This window comes from Rhinichthys klamathensis, unplaced genomic scaffold, assembly GCF_029890125.1.
Source record: "Rhinichthys klamathensis goyatoka isolate OS25496 unplaced genomic scaffold, OSU_Roscu_1.1 h1tg000248l_1, whole genome shotgun sequence".
Classification (NCBI taxonomy): Eukaryota; Metazoa; Chordata; class Actinopteri; order Cypriniformes; family Leuciscidae; genus Rhinichthys; species Rhinichthys klamathensis.
This window is the reverse complement of record NW_026606770.1, coordinates 131,725-153,895: the sequence shown is the minus strand read 5'-3', so window position 1 is coordinate 153,895 and position 22,171 is coordinate 131,725. Positions and strand designations below refer to the sequence as shown.

Below are 22,171 nucleotides of genomic sequence, written 5' to 3'. Positions count from 1 at the left end.
AATTTGCTCCCGTTAACGGTTGATTCCACTCCGCGTATTTTTACGTGGACTTCACGAGATTGCGTCACGTTGATGAATTTGAAGTGATGCTACCGAGAGGCACATCCATCGTCCGCTTATGATAAACAAATCTGCACCAGTCGCTGTCATTCGCGCGGAAATCACGAGCGTTGCCGAAGGATTACCGGGATTTTAAAGATGTGATATATTGAAGAAAATACCGAATTTGGATAAGTGTCTTACATCAGCTGGTGTATGTGTGTGTACACACACACACACACACAACACACGCGCGCGCTTATACTCAGGTGGGCCAACGGTTTTTGCGCGTGTGGTCTCGCGCACAGGACGGTTTGCGCGGCTCGGCATGATCGGTAATGCACGCGCTCTTCCGTTCGGTATCGGCACCATCCCGGGGTGTGACCGATAGACACGGATCCGTCATGGCGGGTCCCGCATTCACGGGAGCGCACGGGACCTGGATCACATCTCGGTTACGGGAGGACACATCATCTTCTTCATCATTATCATCGTCATCGTCCGCGGAGAAACCGCGCAAACGGAGAGCCTTTAACCTGGTGAAGCTACGGCAGCCCACCGCCCCCGGTAACAACAACACTCCGTTTGTGATCTCCGGTCATATCAAGCACATCTGCAGTAACTGCAGCCGCGGGAACGACATCCGGGACGGTGAGTGATGATGATGAGGATGATGCCGCGTATAACGGGTCAAAACAGTTGTTTTTATCTCGTTTATGTTGGCCTGTTTAATCCTTAACTAGCCTAGTCAAAGGGACAGTTCATTCACAAATGAACATTCTGTCATCATCAAGTTTCTTTCTTCGGTTGAACACTAAGGAAGATATTTTGAAGAATGTTCCCCCACCCCCCACTATGGAAGCCAATTAAAGTTGAAAACTAAATTTTCAACTGTTTGGTTACATAAATGTTCATTTTTGGGTGAACTATCCCTTTAATACTTGACATTACAGTGACCATGTTAAAAATACAATACTATATATACATTTAATTATTTAGCAGATGCTTTTATCCAAAGCGACTTACAGATAAGGAGAGCAAATGAAGCCGTTAAACTAACAATAGGACAACAATATGCAATTGCGACCCTTCTAACGCAGTACGGTATGTTTTTTTTTATGTTTTTTTTATTAAATCGCTATAGAGTAAGAGAAGAGAAAAGAAAGTAGTATTAATGGATCAAGTTTTAATAACATGCTTGATTAGTGATCATATTAAAGTGTACTTTATTTGTGTTACAAGTACATTCCAAATTAATTACAAGTGTCTTCGAAACATACAAGCAATATACCGTAAGTGTATTATATATTTGAGTAAAAAAGTATATGCTCAGTAATACCTTTGGCTTATTCCAAATACTACAAATTGCACACTTTGTCTTCAATAACAAATGCACATTAATAAACACATTTGACTTAGTTACATTCACTTTAAAAAAAAAAATGTTTTAAACGGGCTTTCAATGCTTTTATCATATGCTTTAATACTTTCTGAAAGCAATTTATGCCCAAGTAATGAAGTGAATTCCAAGCATGAAGAAGTAAACTTAAAAATTACTATTACATTTAATTTTAAATATACTACAATTTCAGGATATTTAATAATGTATTTTGAAAGTATACTTTCAATGCATTGTTACAATGATCATTTTCAGCTCACAGTTAAAAATATACCTAAATATATTTGTAAGTAAAGTACAAATAAATACACTTTTAAAAAATAAATAGAATTTTCACTTCATGTATATTTTTCTCTCATATTTTTAGAAAATATAGCCTACTAAAGTACAATTATTTTAAACTGTGTTAAAATGTGTGAAAATAGGTAAAAGCATGGTGCTAATACACTTTTAATATATTTAAAGATAGTAAAAAAAATTATTAGTATATTTGCAATGTACTATTGAAAAAAAGGAATATATTTCAAATACAATAAAGTATACTTTTTTCCACTAGTGGTTGTCCTGTTGGCAAACATCAAGTTTTAATTACATGCTTGATTAGTGATCATATTAAAGTGTACTTTATTTGTGTTACTGTACATTACAAATTCATTACGAGTGTCTTCGAAACATACAAGCAATATACCGTAAGTGTATTATATATTTGAGTAAAAAGTATATGCTCAGTAATACCTTTGAGTATATACAAGTCCTCCGAAACATGTAAGATGTCCTTTGGTATTTAGAAAGGCGTCGGCCAAATAAAATGTATTATTATTATTTTGAATTTTTACCACAGTATGAACTGAGTTTCTTTGTGTGTGCTGCGCTCATTTGTTTCGATTTCTCCCGAGAGGCTGTGCTAACAAGAAGCAACCTTTACCGTCACTACATTATATATTATTATACACTATATCAACCGCCACTTAGGGCCTACCTTATATGTTTAAAGTCAAAGTCAATCTGGTGTTTCTGTGTTTTCCTAGTTATTTTTTGTTATTGCCATTTTAATCAGGCTACTTGTCCGATCTCCTGTCCCGGACAAGCATTAATGTCGAGCCCTGTGTTATGTTTTTCAGCTTTCCGTATTTCCATAAATTACACAGCAGCCGCAATGTTTACAATTAACATTTAAGTTCATAATTTTAATTCCTTGCACTTTTGACAATCTCATCTATTAACTACCAACACTAGATACTGCAATACATATTACATTGGTGTCATATTCACTGTAAAACAGAAACAAATCTAATTCAATGCACAGCAAAGAGCTTTGTGGTGGGGTTGTGATCTAGTGGTGGGGTTGTGAATTGCACCCAACAGAAGTTACGGTGGCCGACAGGAAGTGATGTCGTCGTCTGAGACAGCAGAGAGTAGCAGTTAAGCAATGAGCTTTCTGTACAAAGATAAATTAAGAAATTATGTTCACTTAATTATTCAGTAAAACGATGTTATTGTTACTTGTTCATGATTGTGTCAGTGTTTTATTCGCTGACTTTAGCAGCTTCTTTACACGAAGAACAACATAGTGGCGAAACGCGTTCTGTAGTAGTTAATAAATACATATAAATAAAAACATAACGGTTCATTATGTAAGGTCTTTATACACCACTGAAAACATTGTTATGTATATGATATTGCATTCCTGTCAAGAGATCCTCTTAAATATTACACACTGCACCTTTAATTGGTTAAACAACGAATTGTCCTCTCTCTCTCTTTCTTTTGAGCTTAAACGGACATATTCACGCAAAATTAAGTCAAACTGCCCGGTAGCGATATTTTTTTTCACAGGATGGTAGGGGAAGACTCATGAATATTCATTAGGGAACTCATCCCTGATTGGTCTTAACCCCAGTGACGGATAGGTTTAGGGGCGGGGTTAGGGGTAGGTCATCAGACCCCCAGTGACGGGTAGGTTTAGGGGCGGGCTTAGGGGGTAGGTCATCAGTCCAATCAGGGATGAGTTCCCTAATGAATATTCATGAGTCTTCCCCTACCATCCTGTGAAAAAAAATATCGCTGCCCGGTAGGCCTGTAGCGGCGCGTCGACGCTTCGACGTCAAAAATTCGTCGACGTCATATTTTTTTGTCGACGCTTCTTTATTTATTTATGTATTTATTTTTTTGCACCGTTCCCGGCAGCACAGCTCGCCACACACACGTGGGAGACCTAAACATTGAAGAATCGAGGACGAAACAGCAACCTCTTCACAGAATTCACAACAAAGCCATGCAAAAGTCCCAACAAAAGAAAAAGTCCTAAAAAAAACCCAGCTCGTACTAAATCATCGAAGGTATGGGAATACTTCAAATTTAGTCCCAAACGTAAAGGTGTCGTTATTTGCGCTCTTTGTCAAATGGAGTTGACATCCCAAGTCTCCCGCATAGTGATAGCGGCTCCCTGATGACCGCAAATTAGTTAAAATCTCCCGGAATCTAGAGCTCGCGAGCTCCAAACCGTGTAGCGCGCGCAGCGAGGGAGAGAGCGAGAGACCTTGCGCGTGTGTGTGCAAATGTGTGTGTGTGTCTTATGAAGCGCATGTAAACCCCACCCCCCGTCAACAAAACCGAAAAATCAGTCCGGATGTTTTTTATGAGCACTGAAAACATTAAAATGAGCACCACATCCAAGTGTGATAGGGCTCATTTGAGTAGCCTACCAAACATTTTACAGTGTAGATACTCTGTAAGAACCAGATCAAAATTGTTGTGCATTGAATGTGCACTCCTGCAATTTCCATGTTACAAAAAAGAATCGTTCAATTAGTCGTTAGATTTAGTCGACTAATCGATAAAATAATCGACAGACTAATCGTTTAATTAATAATCGTTTACCCCAGCCCTACTGCCCGGCTCGTCGAGTGTCCTCGTAAACACAGTCGGTTATGTGTGTGTTGTAACTATTGAGAAAGAAAGCGGATACGTGTCATTTATATTAGTGCATTCGTCTTAAAGGGACAGCCGCCTCATATAACCACAGCTGTTCGGCACCAATCTTAATCAAACAAAACAAAAGAAAATGGCTTTTGTAAGTTTAACAAAGATAAATTGTATTAATCAATTAATTGTATTAGTTATATTTGATTTATTCAGTGAAGACTGTTATTTTACATTCGATTATTCAATTTCTGTACCTGAATGCTGATAGATTTACCTGAAAAACATATCACTGCTAATTTCAGTTGTATCTTCTATTGTATTTATCTATGCTTGTAATTTATTTATTAGGCTATTTTCTATGCAGATTCACTCCCCTACAAAATCACCCCAATTATTCTAGAATGATTAATTCTTTTCAAATAGAGCTATTCAAATCATCTGGTGAAATTGTTTTTATATCGCAATATATATCGCGGAAAAACAAATTATCGCAATGTAAGTTTTTTCCAATATCGTGCAGCCCTATCATACGCAGTGGGAAATTATAATGGATTTAACTAAGATGGAAGTTTACTGTAAAATCCGGTATGGGAAAAAGTTTCAATTATATTCAACAAGACAAAACACATGTAGGCCTACTTTTGCAGTAAAATATCATTAACATTAGTTGTTATTTTTAGTAAGTAGAAAATATGAGTCACCTTGTGATTTACAGTGAACAACAGGATGTGATGCATCATTAAATATACATTTTATAATATTTATATATACAAATATATATTTAATATACAAAATAATTTAATTAAATATAATATAATAAAGAATTTTTACATTTTATATAATAAATGTAAGAATTAGGTATAATTAAAAATTTTATATTAAAAATAGAATTTTTTAGTAATAAGTACAAGGGTTTCATGTTTATTGCATTATTTTACTGTCGCATGTTACCCTGATGATGCTTTGTTATAGTGTGCATCATTTAAACTTGTAGTATATACAGTAAATATAAATTTTTTCTCAGTATTGATCATTTCTAATGTTCTTACACTAACATGAGATTGTCGAGTGTGAACTAATATGCTGGCATTGAACTTTTGGCAAGTCCCGTTTCATGGTTTGGTTGTGTTTGTGTGCTGTTGTGTGTTCTTGTATTCTGCGTCCCACGGCGGTTGTTGGTTCTGCTTGATGACCTACATCCATCGCTCCGGTGTGAGGCTGAAGTGAATGTTCAGCAGTAAAACCCTTCTGGAAAAACAAGCATCATTCTTTCCTTTTACCTTCTGACTGTTTTACTGCGCCGTCACACCGACGCTCCGGTGGAGAAAACATCCAGAAATCTTCCAGTTTTCCCAGAGGAATTTTCCAGTGCTATAGCCATTTTGGTTTGTGAATTTAGCTGTTATATAACTTCTATAAATACATTTTATATTTATATATAACACTGCCGTTCAAAGGTTTGGGATTGGTACGATTTTTTATGTATTTAAATTAAAACAAGTGTTGTCTGCTCATCCAAGGCTGCATTTATTTGATTAAAAATACCAAAAAAAAATCATATTGTTAAATATTACAATTTAAAATCGCTGTTTTCTATGTGAATATATAGTAAAGTGTAATTTATTCCTGTGATCAAAGCTGAATTTTCAGCATCATTACTCCAGTCTTCAGTGTCACATGATCCTTCAGAAATCACTCTAATATGATGATTCAAGAAACATTGATGATTATTTTCAATGTTGAAAAAATTATTTGATAAATAGTTCAAAAGAACAGCATTTATCTGAAATAGAAAGGGGGGGGGGTAATAAAATTAATTAATACTTTTATTCAGCAAGGATGTATTAAATGGGTCAAAAGTGACAGTAAATACATTTTAATGTTACAAAAGATTTTATTTCAAATAAATGCTGTTCTTTTGAACTGTCTATTAATCAGAAAATCTTGCAAAAAATTTTTTACACAACTGTTTTCAAGATTGATAGCAATAATAAATGTTTCTTGAGCAGCAAATCTTCATATTAAAATGATTTCTGAAGGATCATGTGACACTGAAGACTGGAGTAATGATGCTGAAAATTATATACGCGATTATATATTTATGTATTTATATATTTTATACGTGAGACAGTCATTTCCCCCTTCATCTAAGAAAATGAATGTTCTTTAACCTATTTTATTTGAGTTACCTAATGGAAAAAGTGATAAAAAAAGGTCTGTAAACTTCAGCATAATCCTGTACGTGTGACACAAACTGGGAAAATCCTGGAGATAGTTGCATGAGTTTTTCCAGTTACTTGATCCTAAAGGTATTTGGTCTCTGGGACATTTATTATGCAATTATTCACTTAGTTTCTTTACTTTCTAAACCATCTAAATTCTTTTGGCTCGTTTACTTGATTTATGAGCTTGACTTTTTAATGGCAGCTTCTGGAAATTGTTAGTGTAATCTAGTTTTATAGATTTGGTTTGTAGATTGACCTGTTAAGGGAATAATTCACCCAAAACTGAAAATTGTCTTCATTTACTCACCCACCTCGTGTTGTTTTAAACTTGTGTATGTTTCTACTTTATTAAACGCAAGATTTATTTTCTCCATGCAAAAAAAGTGGTTATTTTTACTCTTAAAAAGCACCATAAACGTTGTTCTGTTGACAAAGGTTTCGTACAAAGTGCTTAAAGTAAGTTGAATTTTAATTTTTGAAATTTAAGTCCTGAAAACGGCCATATTTAAGAAAAGATTGAAAAGTGCTTGAATTATTGAAAGACAATATATGTAAAATTAGTGTTTAATTATATTGGTAAAACAATCTTTTCACACAAAATGAACGCTACCACCCATCTAATACAGATATAGACCCATTTCACATGGTTATGAGTGTGATATTACTCATATAAATATCTATGTTACAGCTTTTATTCTTCAGGTCAATCATATATTCATGGAAATAAATCCGTTTGAATGAGGAAAGCGATATCTTTGTCATAGTATCCTTTCAATGATTAAAGTTTGCTCCATCTCCTGCACTTTATTATTTGTACCATTATGTTTTATTAGTTTATTTGTATGTATCTATTTACCTTTTTATATAATTGAAAATATAATAAAGAAATTGTTTGAGAAGTGAGATCTCAGTCCTTGAAAACCAAAAAAGTAGTGCTTCTGAAAGTCATTTTACAGTAGAGACTCTCTGTGAAACAGTCTGGAGCAAATTATGGCAGGATTTTCATATTTGTGTCTCACTCCTTAAAAGCGTGTTTGTGTGTGTGTGTTCAGCAGAGGGTGCCGAGCGTCTGGCGGCGATGCGCTCGGATTCACTGGTTCCCGGGACACACACACCGCCCATCCGCAGACGGAGCAAACTGGCCAGTCTAGGGCGACTCTTCAAACCCTGGAAATGGAGGAAGAAAAAGAGCGACAAGTTCAAACAGACGTCTGCAGGTTCGTCTTCTGCCTGAGGATGTTCATTTATACACTAGCGCTCAAACGTGTGGAATAATACATTTTTTATTGTTGTTGAAAAATGTCACTTATGCTCACCAACCTGCATTTATTTGATTAAAAATACATTTCGCTGCTTAATGTTTTTGTGAAAACCGTGAAACATTTTATTTTCAGGATTCTTTGAAGTTCAAAAGAACAGCGTTTTATTTGAAACACAATCTTTTGTAACATTATAAATGTCTTTATTGTCACTTTTGATCAATTTAAAGGTGCAGTCTGTAAGAATGACCACTAGTGGTTGAAATCGGTACTGCAGTCGAATTCAGTTTCTCCCGCCTCCTCAGACTCGACGCTCACACGGGTCGCCAGTTTGAGACACGCGACAGGAACGAGCGCAATGGACAATGAAAATCGGCAAATTAGCAACATGCAGTATCACAGACCAAAACAATAACACACATTCCAGCCTGGAAACACACATTTCAGAGTAGAATAACTGGCTGTGCAAGTGTTTTTCAGAGAAACGAGTATGTGAACTTAGCATTTTTCCTCAATATATGCAAACATATTTAGTAATGTTATGCTTTATTAGTAGGGGTGGTGAAAAAAATCGATTATTGATTAATCGCGAGTATGTTATGGATGAGTATGAATCGATTATTACATTTTCAAAAATCGATTTTTTATTATAAAAAAAAAAAAATTGCATTATTTTATTTTGTAAAAAATGTTATACCGGAAGTTGAACGTCACGAACGCGCCCAGTTCCAGTTAGCAAGCACGTGTAACGGCAGCCAGAGCGAGTGAGAGCAGGTGTGCCGGAGACACACTGGCTGCGTGGCGGCGTCTCAGCTGCGTGGTGTGTCCGTTTTTATTTCGGCTCCCATGTTAACAGGTTAGAGCTTGCACACTGCCTGCATGAGCCGCGCGGAAAACGCGTGCATGCTAGAAATAGAACCGACGCCTATTTTTCACGCGACACGCAAGCGTGTTGGAAGCGTTTCCAGGCAAAATAGAATAGGAAACGATGTTTATATGTCATTTTGTACACGAATACATATTAATAAATTACATTTTGATGTTTGAAAGTCTAGGTTTTGATATAAATTCAGATATCAATGTAATTTAAACAAATAATAATAATAATAATTATCGATTTTCAAATATCGCCATTATTTTTGCCTATATACAAATTTATGTCATTTTTATTTTTTTAAAAATCGAGTCCTGGTGTTCACTACAGAGGTCATAGCATAACATATGAATAAAATATCTCTTTTTTTTTCATTTGTTTCTTATGCTCTTAACAATGTGATTACATGAAGAAGAAAAAAAACTTTTGAAAAAAACGTTCTGGGCCTCAGGAGGATATAAAGATAATAGGCTACAATAACAACATAGTGTGTCTTCTGAGTGACGGTCCACCATCAGGCTAAATATAGGCTCTTTAAAGCTACACAAAATTTGTAAATGTTATTGAAATAAACAGACAGCCCACTTCCCTATTTTTCGGATTTTGGAAGATGTGTGATAACAGTTGAAATTGTTGTCGTAAAGGCAAGAGGCAAGAGTTGAAATTGTTGTAGTAAGGATTAACACACCGCTAACCCAAATGTAGACTGTCCCAAATGCGACGCAACTGACACGCAACAGAAACGCCACGCTCACGCCACGCAGCCAGTGTGTCTCCGGCCTAACGAGCGTTGCTTGCTACAACACCTTGTCTTTCTAGAAGAAAATTGTCCAATTTCTACAGAATGTTGGTTCTGATCTACTTCCTAAAGGAAATAAGCCTTTCATTTATTTGTTATTGTTTAGTTCAACTTGATGAGTCACAACACAATGTGATGTATTCATGTTCTACAGAACATAAGCTACATACAAATAATTCTGAAGTTATAACTACACGACACAGAAAGTGCTTTGAGTTGTTTTTACTCAATAAAAGAGTTAAGTAATTCAGCAGCTGACTTTTTTTAATACTGCAAACACTTTGTAGTGTATTTTCGTTTACTGTTGTCAAATGGAAAATCAATAATCGCTAATCGAGAATCGTTAATAATCGAAAATCGACTGTAATCGAATAGGGACTTCAATAATCGTAATCGAATCGAATCGGGAAATCAGACAGATTAACCACCCCTATTTATTAGAGTAAAAAAGTTACATACAGCACCTTTAATGCATCCTTGCTGAATTCAAGTATCAATTTCCTTTTTTTCTTTGTTTAAAAAAAACATTATTTACCCCAAACTTTTGAATGGTAGTTATCAGAATTTGCACAAAAATATGAAGCAGCACAACTGTATTCAACATTGGTAAAAATAAGAAAAGGGTCATGTGACACTGAAGACTGGAGTAATGATGCTGCAAATTCAGCTTTGATCACAGGAATAAATTACACTTTACTATATATTCACATAGAAAACAGTTATTTTAAATTGTGATAATATTTCACAATTTGTACTGTATTTTTGATCAAATAAAAGCAGCCTTGGTGAGCAGAAGAGGCTTACTTACCGACCTCAGACTTTAGTGTGAGTGGTTTTGTGAATGCTTCGCAGTGCTGGAGAGGAAGATGTCGACGCGTCAGAGCCGAGAAGAGCTCATCAAGAGAGGCGTGCTGAAGGAAGTGTATGAGAAAGGTACGTGTCTACATCACACACAGTGACATCACGTTTATGACGCTCTAGAAGTTTCAGAGATTTGGATCTACTGGAAATAAGTGGTAATGCTTCCTTTTACAGTACAGTTACCCATGTAAATACTATGTACTTATTTTAGTAACTACAATTACTGGGTAATAACTAGTACTTACCCTGAACCTACCCTTAAACCTACCCCTGTTCCATGTACTTACCTTATATTAGCAGTACTTTCTAGGTAAGTACTGTACTGTAAAAGGAAGCGTTACCAAATAAGTGTGACTAGCTGCGTTTCCATTAGCCTACCCTTCAAATTGCGCAAATTGAAATTGTGAATTGAAAATACGCCACATTGGAAACATGTCAATTTATTGCAAAAAAAACAAAAAAAAAAACGTTTTTACGCTCGCATGCGGTGGTTTTACAGGCAATTCGAAATAACTATTTCACAAAACTGCAATGGAAACCGTTTTTGCGCATTTACAGTCACCTGACGTAGATGACGCGGTGTGTTTGGACAGAAGACGAGACAGAGTTCTCTATTAAACTCATAAAAGGCAAGAATTACAGGAATACTGGATTCTAAACCTCAAAGAAATGCCACAATCAAGAGCTTGAAGCAGAAATGAGTGAGAAACACCTCCAGGGCTTGACATTAACACCCGCCAAATGCGTGTGTATTTCAGCGTTGGTGTGTAACGCAGTCTCTCCTACTGGCCACTTTGGCGGGTTGAATTTTATATAAATTTTTCAATTGTAGTCTTTTAAAAAGGCATCTGAAATAATAAACTAAGTGCAATCTAGTGTTGGCAGTAATATTGATTTTTCGATACATATTAATACTGAAATATCTGAAACTCTTCCGCAGAATAGATATAAAAGACACCAGCTCTCGCTCTCTAATCTCTCCGACAGCGAGTGACACACACCAGCCCTTTACACACTCGTTTCATTTGCTCCGGATGAATATTGTTGGCGTTTCAGGGCTTGAATCTGGCGAGGGATTGTGTGTATTGAGCACAATTTTACTCATTCCCGCAGATTTTGTGCTCACAACCAAAGTGCAGCACATAAAGTATATTGGCTATATAAAACAGTATAATGGGTCTGTGCTAGAGGGCTGCATTGGGATTGAGTCCCGCCGGGTCCCGCGGGACCCAACGCAAATCTCGCGGGACCGGGCGGTTTGAACTTTGCTGCGGGCGGGAATGGGCGGACAAATAAAACCCCTGCGGGATTGGGAGGTAGCCTAACGACATGATGGAGATGTCAATGATGTGGAAAAGAACCTTAAACGAGGTATTTACAGTACAAAACCTGAGCAAGGCAAGTCTGACATTTACTATTCATCTTCCTGATCAGTGTACATGTCAGAATACATGCAGGCCAGGGAAACGAAACCATGAATCTCTTTAACAATAGCAATACAAATACGCGTTTTTTTCCTGCGGGACGGGAGAAGACACAAAGTCAGTGCATCTCTATTATTGTGCGGGAATAAATTCTCCGAGTTTTGCGGGTGCGGGCGGGAGTGGACATACATATTGCGGGAGCGGGCGGGAGTGTAACACATACGTTGCGGGAGCGGGCGGTAATGGTCAAAAATTCGGCGGGCGCGGGCGGGAGCGGGATGAAGAAAACAGTCCCGCGCAGGACTCTAGTCTGTGCGTCCCATTAAAGTGACAGTAGCCAAATTTACCGGCTGCCAAATTATGAGATGCTATTAAAAATATCTATATGGTATTATTCCCCTATGGTATCGGTGTCCAAATTGTGGCAGTGAAGATGCGGAGTGGCTCGTAACTTTGGAAAACTACTCGCCACAGTGGCTGGAGAGCAAAAAAGTGAATGTCAAGCCCTGAACAGCTCATATGAGCCACTCACAGGTATAAGGGTCTTACCTTGCCATTAATGCTTGGATAACACGTCTCCTTCCATTAATAATAACGTCTAGTGCGGTGGCTGGGATATATTTAAATATATAAACCTGCCAACATCCGTCGCCATGATTTTTGGAAGGATTATCGCGAGAGGAAGAAATGGCGTTTTAGTCGCATAACATTGGTTAATGGAAACGCCGTCATTTCGCAATCGTTTTTTATCGACATTTCGGAAAAAATGCTAAAGTTTTGCGCAAATCTGTAATGGAAATGCGCCGAGTGAAACGTCTTTCTCTCTGTCAGTAGAGGAGGTCAGCGGTGGCGTGTGTGTGAGTGAGCTGGACAGACATATGGTCATCAGTCCAGGATCAGAGTCAGCTGACACCACAGCGCCAGGTGCGTCACACTCCACTTCTTCACCAGTGTAGCTTTTTCCCTGAAGTCCACCTGTAATGTCAGTCGAGGTTTCTTGCACCAAAAACAGACATATTTTGGTCTTTGGGGATCTTTTTTTCTTTTTTTTTTCATAAGGTAATTCCTGATACTGTACCTGTAGGAATGCTTAATGTGTGTTGGTGATATGCAAATGAGGGTGGTTATATGTTAATGAGATGCTGATTGGTGTCAAACATGATGTTTTTGCTGTATAGTTTCAATAGATTGTCAGAAAATGTATTATTTATATATATATATTAGGGCTGTCAAATGATTAATCGTGATTAATCACATCCAAAATAAAAGTTTGTGTTTACATAATATATGTGGGTGCACTGTGTATAATTATTTTGTATATATATAAATACACACACATGCTTGTTTATATTTAAGAAATATTTTCATGTATATACTGTATATAGATTTATATATAATTTATATTATATATAAATATTTTATATATAAATAATATTTTTTTCTTAATATACATGCATGTGTGTGTATTTATATATATACAAAATAATTATACACAGTGCACCCACATATATTATGTAAACACAAACTTTTATTTTGGATGTGATTAATCACGATTAATCATTTGACAGCCCTAATATATATATTACTGTTGAAAAGTTTGGATCACTAAAAAAAATTGTATTCAGCAAGGATGCATTAAATTGCTCAAAGGTGACAGAAATATTTTGTAACATTATAAAATTTTTTACTATTTCAATTTTTCAAATAAATGCTGTTCTTTGGAACTTTCTATTCATCAAATAATGCTGAAAAATAAAATGTATCACAGTTTCCACAAAAACATGACACTGATAATAATCATAAATGTTTCTTGAGCATCAGATCTTCATATTAGAGGGATTTCTGAAGGATCATGTGACACTGAAGACTGGAGTAATGATGCTGAAAATCCCAGGAATAAATTACACTTTACTATATATTCACATAGAAAACAGTTATTTTAAATTGGAATGATATTTCACATTTTTTACTGTATTTTTGGTCAAATAAATGCAGCCTTGCTGAGCATAAAGGCATGTCCACACCAGCGGATGACATCACTCTGTTTATTATAACCGCGTGCTGCAGTTTGTCGTCTGTCGCTTTAAATGCTCAAGCTCTGAAAGCAGGATGGATTCTGATTGGCTGAGAATGTTTTTATCATTCTGAAAGTGATTCCTACGATATCGTTCCTCTGTGCTGTTATCATGTATCATGTATGTTGTGGACTCTGTTATTCTTATATATTTAGAATGATATTTAGAACTATATATTTATCGTTGTCATCCTCGGTGTGAACGAGCCTTAAAGGAACAGTTCACTTAAAAATGAAAAGTCATCATCTACTCACCCTCAAGTTGTGTCAAACCTGTATGAATTTCTTCTGATGAACACTAAAGAAGATATTTTGAAGAATGTCAGTAACCAAACAGTTGACGGTAGCCTTTGATTTCCATAGTAGGAAAACAAATACCATGGAAGTCAATGGGGTCCAACTGTTTGGTTACCGACATTCTTCAAAATATCTTCAGAATTTAAATGTTTAAGTGAACTATTCCTTCAAGAGACATAATAGATTTAATATATATATAACTTTGTGCTGTTGGAAATACTTAAATTGTCCCATTCTCTCGTTCTCGTCTAGTGTCGTTCTCAGAGGTCCAGTCGCCTGGAGAAACTGTGGCGTGTCTCTCATCTCAAGCCCCGCCCCCTGTGAAGCCGTTGCCTAGCGACAGTGCTGACATCACTCACGTGAGGCCGTCGTCACTGAAACAGCCTCCAGCCTTACCGCCAAAGCCATACAGCAGAATACCCAGCCATCTCACAGGTGACGCCCATAGACGGTAAAACAATGTGCGTGACGTCACCCGTAGTGTTTCTGAAGAGCATTTTTGAAGCCTAAAGTGGGCGGAGCCGGCCGTCGCCATCTTAGCAGCGCGTCACTCCCGGATAAACGTAAATGTGCAGCGAGGCGGATTAGCTGAGGTCATGTGACACTAACAGATAGCAGACAAACGCTAGCAGTGACATCAGCAATCCACCTGTCACTCAAGTGGCCACGCCCTTAATTATGCACAACTTTAAGGCTTAATATAATTTAAACGGATGAGTTATAAAGAAATTCAGTCCCCTCACAGTCGTCATGAAGGGCAAAATTAGCTATATAGACCAAAACCACTTTTTGCTCCAGACTGTAAACATGTTTTATTCTGCTGTAAAGTTGGGCATTTTAACATGGGGCTCTATGGGACTGACTCTGTTTTGCAGCCGGTCTCTAGTGGCCAGTCGATGAACTGCAGTTTAAGTCACTTCAGTGTTGGATTCACGAGCGAGACCATGAAAACCATCAGGGAAAACATAACTCTGTCTCTTCTTCTCTTCAGAGACGCTTGCCAGACTGTCACCGCCTCTCCCTCCAAAGAAAGTGATGATATGTGAGCCAGCGCCCTCGTTTGCCCTCAAATGCCTGCCGTCCCACGCGCACACACTCGCACACGCTCACCCGCAGCAGTTCGCCACCCTGCCGCTGTCTCTGCACCCGCCCAGCCGCATCATAGAGGAGCTCAACAAAACACTCGCGCTCACCATGCAGAGACTCGAGAGGTGAGGACACACACACACACTAACACACACTCTCTCTCTCTCTCTCTCTCTCACACACACACTCACATACATACACACACACACACTAACACGCACACACACACACTCTCTCACACACACACACACACACACACACACACACACACTCTCTCTCACACACACATACACACTCTCTCACACACACAAACCCTCTCACACTCACACACACACACAGTCTCTAAGCAGCTCTATAGAAAACAATAGTGCAGACAATACACTATCACATAATCAGTTATTAATATTTCGCTGGTTCACTCTTGTTTTTGCATGTGTTCATAATTACTTTATATGACAGTCTGACCAAAAATAATGCCTGCACAATTTGGCATGTGTTATTTCAAGTAAAACAATTGACTCCAAGCACAGCTATGTTATATGCCTTCAAAATCTTTCACACATTTTTAATAATATTTGAATAAACAGAGATAATACATATTAAATACATGTAAAAACTTTCAGTATTTTACTTAACTATTCTCATAAGTTACCGTCTGAACTTTACATCCCTGAAATACACACCTGTCGTGTGCGTGCATGTGTGTGTGTGTCTGCGTGTGTGTGTCTGCATGTGTGTCTGCGTGTGTGTGTCTGCGTGTGTGTAGTTCTGTACTGCAGGCGGTGCCATCTGTCCTGATGGAGACGGAAGAGGAAAAGGAGAACAGAGATTCAATGCACCAAACTCCCGCCAACACACACACGCTCATCACACACACCTTCAGCACGCATGAGGAAGAGGACGAGGAAGATGAGGATGACGACGACTCGCTGTTTACAAGTACGAGATCTGGAAGATACTGCATGTGATGTGTGTGTTTACATCAACTAAATGTGTGTGTGTGTGTGTGTGTCACAGGTACACTGGCTTTAAGGATCTTACGGAAAGATTCACTGGCGATCAAACTGAGCAATCGCCCGTCGAAGAGGGAACTGGAGGATAAAAACATCCTCCCGATGATGAGCGACCAGGAGCGGCTGGAGTCCCGACAGCAGATCGGCACCAAACTGACCCGGTGAGGGACACACACACACACAACAACACTTTTGGTGCCTGCAATAAAATAAATGTCATCTTAAAAAATATATTTAAAAAAAAAAATTCAGCTAGTTGCCAACATTTCTCATTTATTAATTATTTTTAAAATAAAAAAACTGAAACTGAAACAAAAATAAGTAAAAACAGTATAAAAATGTCAAAAACACACATCGAAATTACTAAACAAATTAAATAAAAATGAATAAAATCTACATAGACATTTTAAAAAATAAAAATGTCAAAAACACATTAAAATGTCTACATATGACAAAGATGTATTAATACTAAAATGAGAAGTATATATTTTTTTAAATATGTGCAATTAAAATGAATAATATCTACTTAAACTTTAATGAAAATTTAAATAAAAATGAAAAAATGATTAATTTTTTTAATTAAAGTGAATAAAATTTACATAGAAATTTTAAGTATAAAAATGTCAAAAGCACAACAAAATTACTAAAACTTTAACGAAAATTAAAAATTAACATGGAATTTATAGAAATTGAAAAAAAATGAATAAAAAAGAAAAAACTCTACATAGACATTTAAAAAATGTCAAAAGCATAACAAAATGAATTACTAAAACTTTAACGAAAATTAAAATGAACATGGAAAATGTAAAAATTAAAAAAATGTATGTAATAATTTTTTTTTAAATATAAATAGACATTTTTAAAATATATATATATATATATATATATATATATATATATATATATATATATAAATGACAAAAACACAAATTACTAAAACTTTAACGAAAATTAAAATAAACATGGAAAAAATAAACGTAAAAAAAAAAAAAAAAAAATTTAATAAAATCTACAGACATTTTTTTTTAAAGTGCATCTAGTTAAGAATAATACAGTAGTGTTTGATTGACACAATCACAGCCAATCAGAACATCTGATTTTCATATGCAGCTGTGGAGGGCGATTTTGAACCAATGAGATTTCAATGTGGGCGGAGTTACACTTCTATTAAAATAGAAGCGAACTGGCAAACAAAATGCATTGCGTTTCGAGTATTTTGGTATTGTGATTAAATTGTACATGATCATTGTGTTGGTCATTTGTAATAACTGAAGCTTGTTTTGGATGCGTGTCCAGTCGTCTCAGCCAGAGACCGTCGGCAGAAGAACTGGAGCAGAGAAACATCCTCAAACGTAAGACCACCTGTCACTCAAACACACACACATCTGGCGTGCCTGAGCTCAGACTCAGTGTTTGCTCTCGTTCTCTCGTTCAGCTCGCAACGAGCAGGAGGAGCTGGAGGAGAAGCGCGAGCTGAAGAAACGACTCTCCAGGAAGGTGAGATTTCCCCAAATCCTGAGCTTTCCGGCTGTTTCTATAGCAACAAGCTATTCTAGGTCGCGGCGCAGATTAGATTAGTTACGCAACATCTTTAGGTGTGTTTGGTTTCCTCTGCCGAGCACCCACGGAAACACACGAGATATCCTCTGTTGACTTTAACCAATAAAAAATCGAGTACAGCTTTCAGACACGATTATCTTCAGCTTTTTTAGTTTGAGGCCGCTAAGGAGATTTTCTAATATAGTCTCATGGCTCTTCACTCTCGCTCAGATATAACGTGTGCTTAAACTCGCTCTCTGTGCTCTTCTCTCCTGGATTTAATATTGCCAGAAGCTTTCAACCACTAGACTTTCACGATTGATCTGACGGATAATTACGGATTCGCCTTTATTTCATGAGTTATTTTATTATTGAATAGTTATTTTTGAGTTAAGTGCTTATTGTAAATAGGTATTTATTGAGTTATTTTATTTACTGAACCGCTACTGATCATCAGATATCATGTGTAAACACATATCATAGCCTATATATTTACTAACTCTACGAACATGTAAAACAGTGATAGATGAGCCTCTTAACCTTTACGCTGAAGAGAAAACCCAACGCGACGTAGAGACCAAGAGAAACATGATTACCGTATTTTCCGGACTATAAGTTGCGTCGTGAAGAGGAAAAAAACATATATTTTTTATTTTATTTAACCCTTATTTAACCAGGGAAGTCCTTTGAGAACAAGTCTCTTTTACGAAGCAGCCCTGGCCAAGAAGGCCGCAATAAAAGGGGCTGCTAGTGTTGCGGAGCGGGCGTGTTACGGATACGTGGTGTACATTTTTTTGCAATCAAAAAGCATGTCTAATTAATTGAAATCATGTATTATGAATGATTAAACTTATACAACATTTAAAAAAAAAAAATATGAAAAAAAAATGTCACACTAATTCTGTTGTGTTTTTTTCTGGTAATAAAATGAAGACATAAAACACACATTTTATCATTTATCATCAATTTTAATCATATGAAATTAAATCAACCTTTTCTCAAATAACGTGCTGCACAATGAGCTTTACTGTTAAAATTAAAACATGGATTATTCCTTAATTTCAGTTTTGATGATAATTTATTTGGATTAGTGTTAGTGTATTATTACATTGGGACATACCTAAATTCTAATGTACAACAGTAATATATTTCTGTCAAGTTAAACCAAACTTTTATTTTGACGGTTTGCCGTGAAGACCTTTTGAGTTTCTGTGTGTTTATGTCATGATGATAGTTTTTCTCAAATGAAGCGGTTAAATGATCACGAAGTGACTTTCAGAGTGGATCTAGAGCCTGGAGAGGAAGTTCATGCACTTGTGGCCAAAAAACAGCGCAAACGTCACACGTGCTTCAGTGTGTGTGTGTGTGTGAGTGTGTGTGTGTGTGTGTGTGGTAAATGAAACCGCGCGTCGGCGCCACCATTCATTCACACAGAACATGCAGGATTCGTATTTAAATAGTCTTTGTGTTTTAATATTCACACACACTAGTCTACATCGCGATTTGATTTCAAGTGTACTGAACTGCTTTCTATTTATTCCTCAACTAAATCAACACTAAACCTCAACACTAAATTCCTTTTTTATGACTGGATTTCGTCTGCATTTAACCCTCTAGGCGCCACGGTCGAGTTTACTCGACGAGATGCGGCTCTGAATAAAACGGCCGATTTTGTCAAATTGGGTGTCAAATTTCGTTCGTCCTCCCTTCCACTGAATGGCTGACATGTCATACTTCATCCCCAAATCAAAAAAACGTCATGTTTCTATACAAAATGTTCGAATTAGAGCGCATTGAATCAGTGCGATCAAAAGCGGAGCTAGTGTGCGAGTGAGCCATGTTATCAGATCCTCTCCGCAATCGCGGCGACAGTGTGGTGGAGACTTTGTCTAATGCCACTGGGTATGTTAGACGAGGTCGAAGTATTCATAGGAGAGTTAGGAGACAACGTGGAGGCAGGGTCAGGAGTCGCAATGACAATGACAGCAGTCCGAGCTGTGCACACTCGGCGCGCTCGCGCGAGGCAGATCTGGGCGCGCTGCTCGTATCATCTCACTCATGATCTGTGCCTTGCCGTGGCGAGTGAGCTTTTGAACTAAACAGGTCTTGTCTACTTGTGTTTGTATGTCATATGAATAATATATATGTGCCCCATACATGGAATCAGAGTGCCTACTGTATTTAGTAAATGGAAAATCTCTACAGCAAAAGGCCAATCACTACATGCATTCGGTTTGTTTCTACCATTTATTAGTAATGATTTACACAGTTTGTTTACTACTTACTATATACCTGAGCATTCAGTATTGTGCAATATAGCATACAGAAGGTGATGGACATTTTGGGGGAAAAGAAGTGCTGCATTTTATCATTTAAACATGTGACTTTTCATGAAAATTCTATAATACAAGATATGACCACCATATGATGTCATAATATGCAAATTCGATGGGAAAATGTAATCCCTACATAAACTTTGGGTCTTCCTTAATATTTCTCTAATTTACAGAAAGTCTCTATCTTTTATCACTTTTAAGATATAGCCTTTAGAAATTATGATGTCAAAATCGAACGTTTTAGGAAAAAACCTCTGGCGCCTAAAGGGTTAAGGGGGGGGTGGCGCATTTTAGGGGGGGGGGGGGGGGGGGGGGGGGGAGGGGGGGGCGTTTTCGGGGGGGGGGGGGGGGGGGGCGTTTTCGGAGGGCGGGCCGCCCCCCCCCAAAACAATGGTAGGGGAAACACTGCACTATATAAGGATAGTGAACGAGTGAGTGGTTTCTGACACAGCTTCAGTCTGAATTAATTTTGATATATAAGTCGCTGGACCAGCCAAACTATGAAAAAAGTGTGACTTATAGTCCGGAAAATACGGTATGTGTTTCTGCTCAGCGACACTGGACATCAACCACACGGCAAACGCTAATAACTCTATTACTGTCTACTCTCTGTGTATAACAGTTCTATCTAATAACGTATCAGACAGGACTGTTGGACAGATCGTAAACTAATGAACACAGAGAATAATGCGAGCACTGTGTGTTCAGTCGTTCTCAGCGCCGTCAAAATAAAAGTCTCAACAACAAGCGTGGCTTACGTCACTTCAGAGTTCCTATAGCGGTGCGAACGCAACAGGAAAACGTTCAGTTCTCAGGGAATCACGCTAGTGGATAGTTCCCGGAGCGAAAGCCCCTATAAAGCGGCGCCTATGCCTGTGCTTTGTGTGTTTAGCTGAGCCAGAGACCCACCGTAGAGGAGCTCAGAGAGGCCAAGATCCTCATCCGCTTCAGCGATTACGTGGAAGTGGCCGAAGCTCAGGATTACGACCGGCGCGCGGACAAACCCTGGACGAGACTCACCGCTGCCGATAAGGTTCATCCGCATCATCACACTGCACAACATCACACGCTTTCTGCCAATGTGGCGGCGAGGCCGAGGGCTGCGAGAGAGGTCTCGCATCTCTCACCACAGTGGAGAGAGAGAGAGGACCAGGCCTGCACTTGTGTTTTATTACGTGACAGCAGTCGTCCGTGAGGCGCTGCTGTCTTTTACTTTCGTTTAGAATTTCTTTATTTTACGTTATTAAAGTATTTAAATGTTCTAACTGCATTACAGTCAAATCTTTAAACATTTAAACATTTCTGTGTCTCTCACAGGCTGCCATACGCAAAGAACTCAACGAGTTCAAAAGCACAGAGATGGAGGTGCATGAGTCGAGTCGACATCTAACCAGGTGACCACACACACACACACAGTCAGTCACTCACTCAATAAATAAATAAAAGACATTGGTTACATCTTTTACACGTTAATTACTTGCTCACTCCTATTAGCAACACCACAGCGGCTTAATGGAAAGCTGTCACAATGCCTGACAACTTTGATGAACTTTTTTTGATCCACTTCAAATGTGGACTACTGTAGATGTCATCGAGTCATGCTCATTGCATTGTGGGATGGGTATCATGTTGTTTCTGAGCCAGTCTGATGTTCTCCACAGGTTTCATCGGCCGTAGTGACAGTGAACTCTCTTATGGAGCCGTTAAGACTTTGCTGCACACTTATCAGAAATCAGGAATCACACGGTTCAGAGCGACCGGATCCTCGGACTCGCGCCACACGCCGGTGTGCCGGTGGAGACCAACCAGAAGTGTGCCGATATTTCTGTATATTTTGACATGCTCTTCGCCATGAGTTTTTCTTCTTTTTTTTTCTCCAGGCGATGGCTTTTAATGCAGCGGATGATGTCGTTGATTTCCTACATGTAACTGAGAAGTGATTCCACAGTCCTCTTAGGTTTTAAAAACATGGAAAACAACTTTTTTATTGAGCGCAGACCACATTATTACACACAAAATAT

General features: G+C 37.8%; 1 protein-coding gene across 1 annotated transcript; it reads left to right on the top strand.

Annotated features, from left to right (window-relative positions):
* Nucleotides 1–307: 307 nt before the first annotated feature.
* On the top strand, nt 308–21,867 carry phactr1 (phosphatase and actin regulator 1). Its single transcript, XM_056266441.1, has 13 exons — nt 308–690; nt 7,641–7,805; nt 10,373–10,453; nt 12,640–12,729; nt 14,429–14,611; nt 15,168–15,387; nt 16,029–16,201; nt 16,280–16,436; nt 17,572–17,627; nt 17,711–17,772; nt 21,043–21,183; nt 21,468–21,544; nt 21,812–21,867. Exons 1-13 carry the CDS (start codon nt 378–380, stop codon nt 21,825–21,827), a joined length of 1,734 nt encoding a protein of 577 aa, XP_056122416.1. The 5' UTR covers nt 308–377; the 3' UTR covers nt 21,828–21,867.
* The last annotated feature ends 304 nt before the right edge of the window (nt 21,868–22,171 follow it).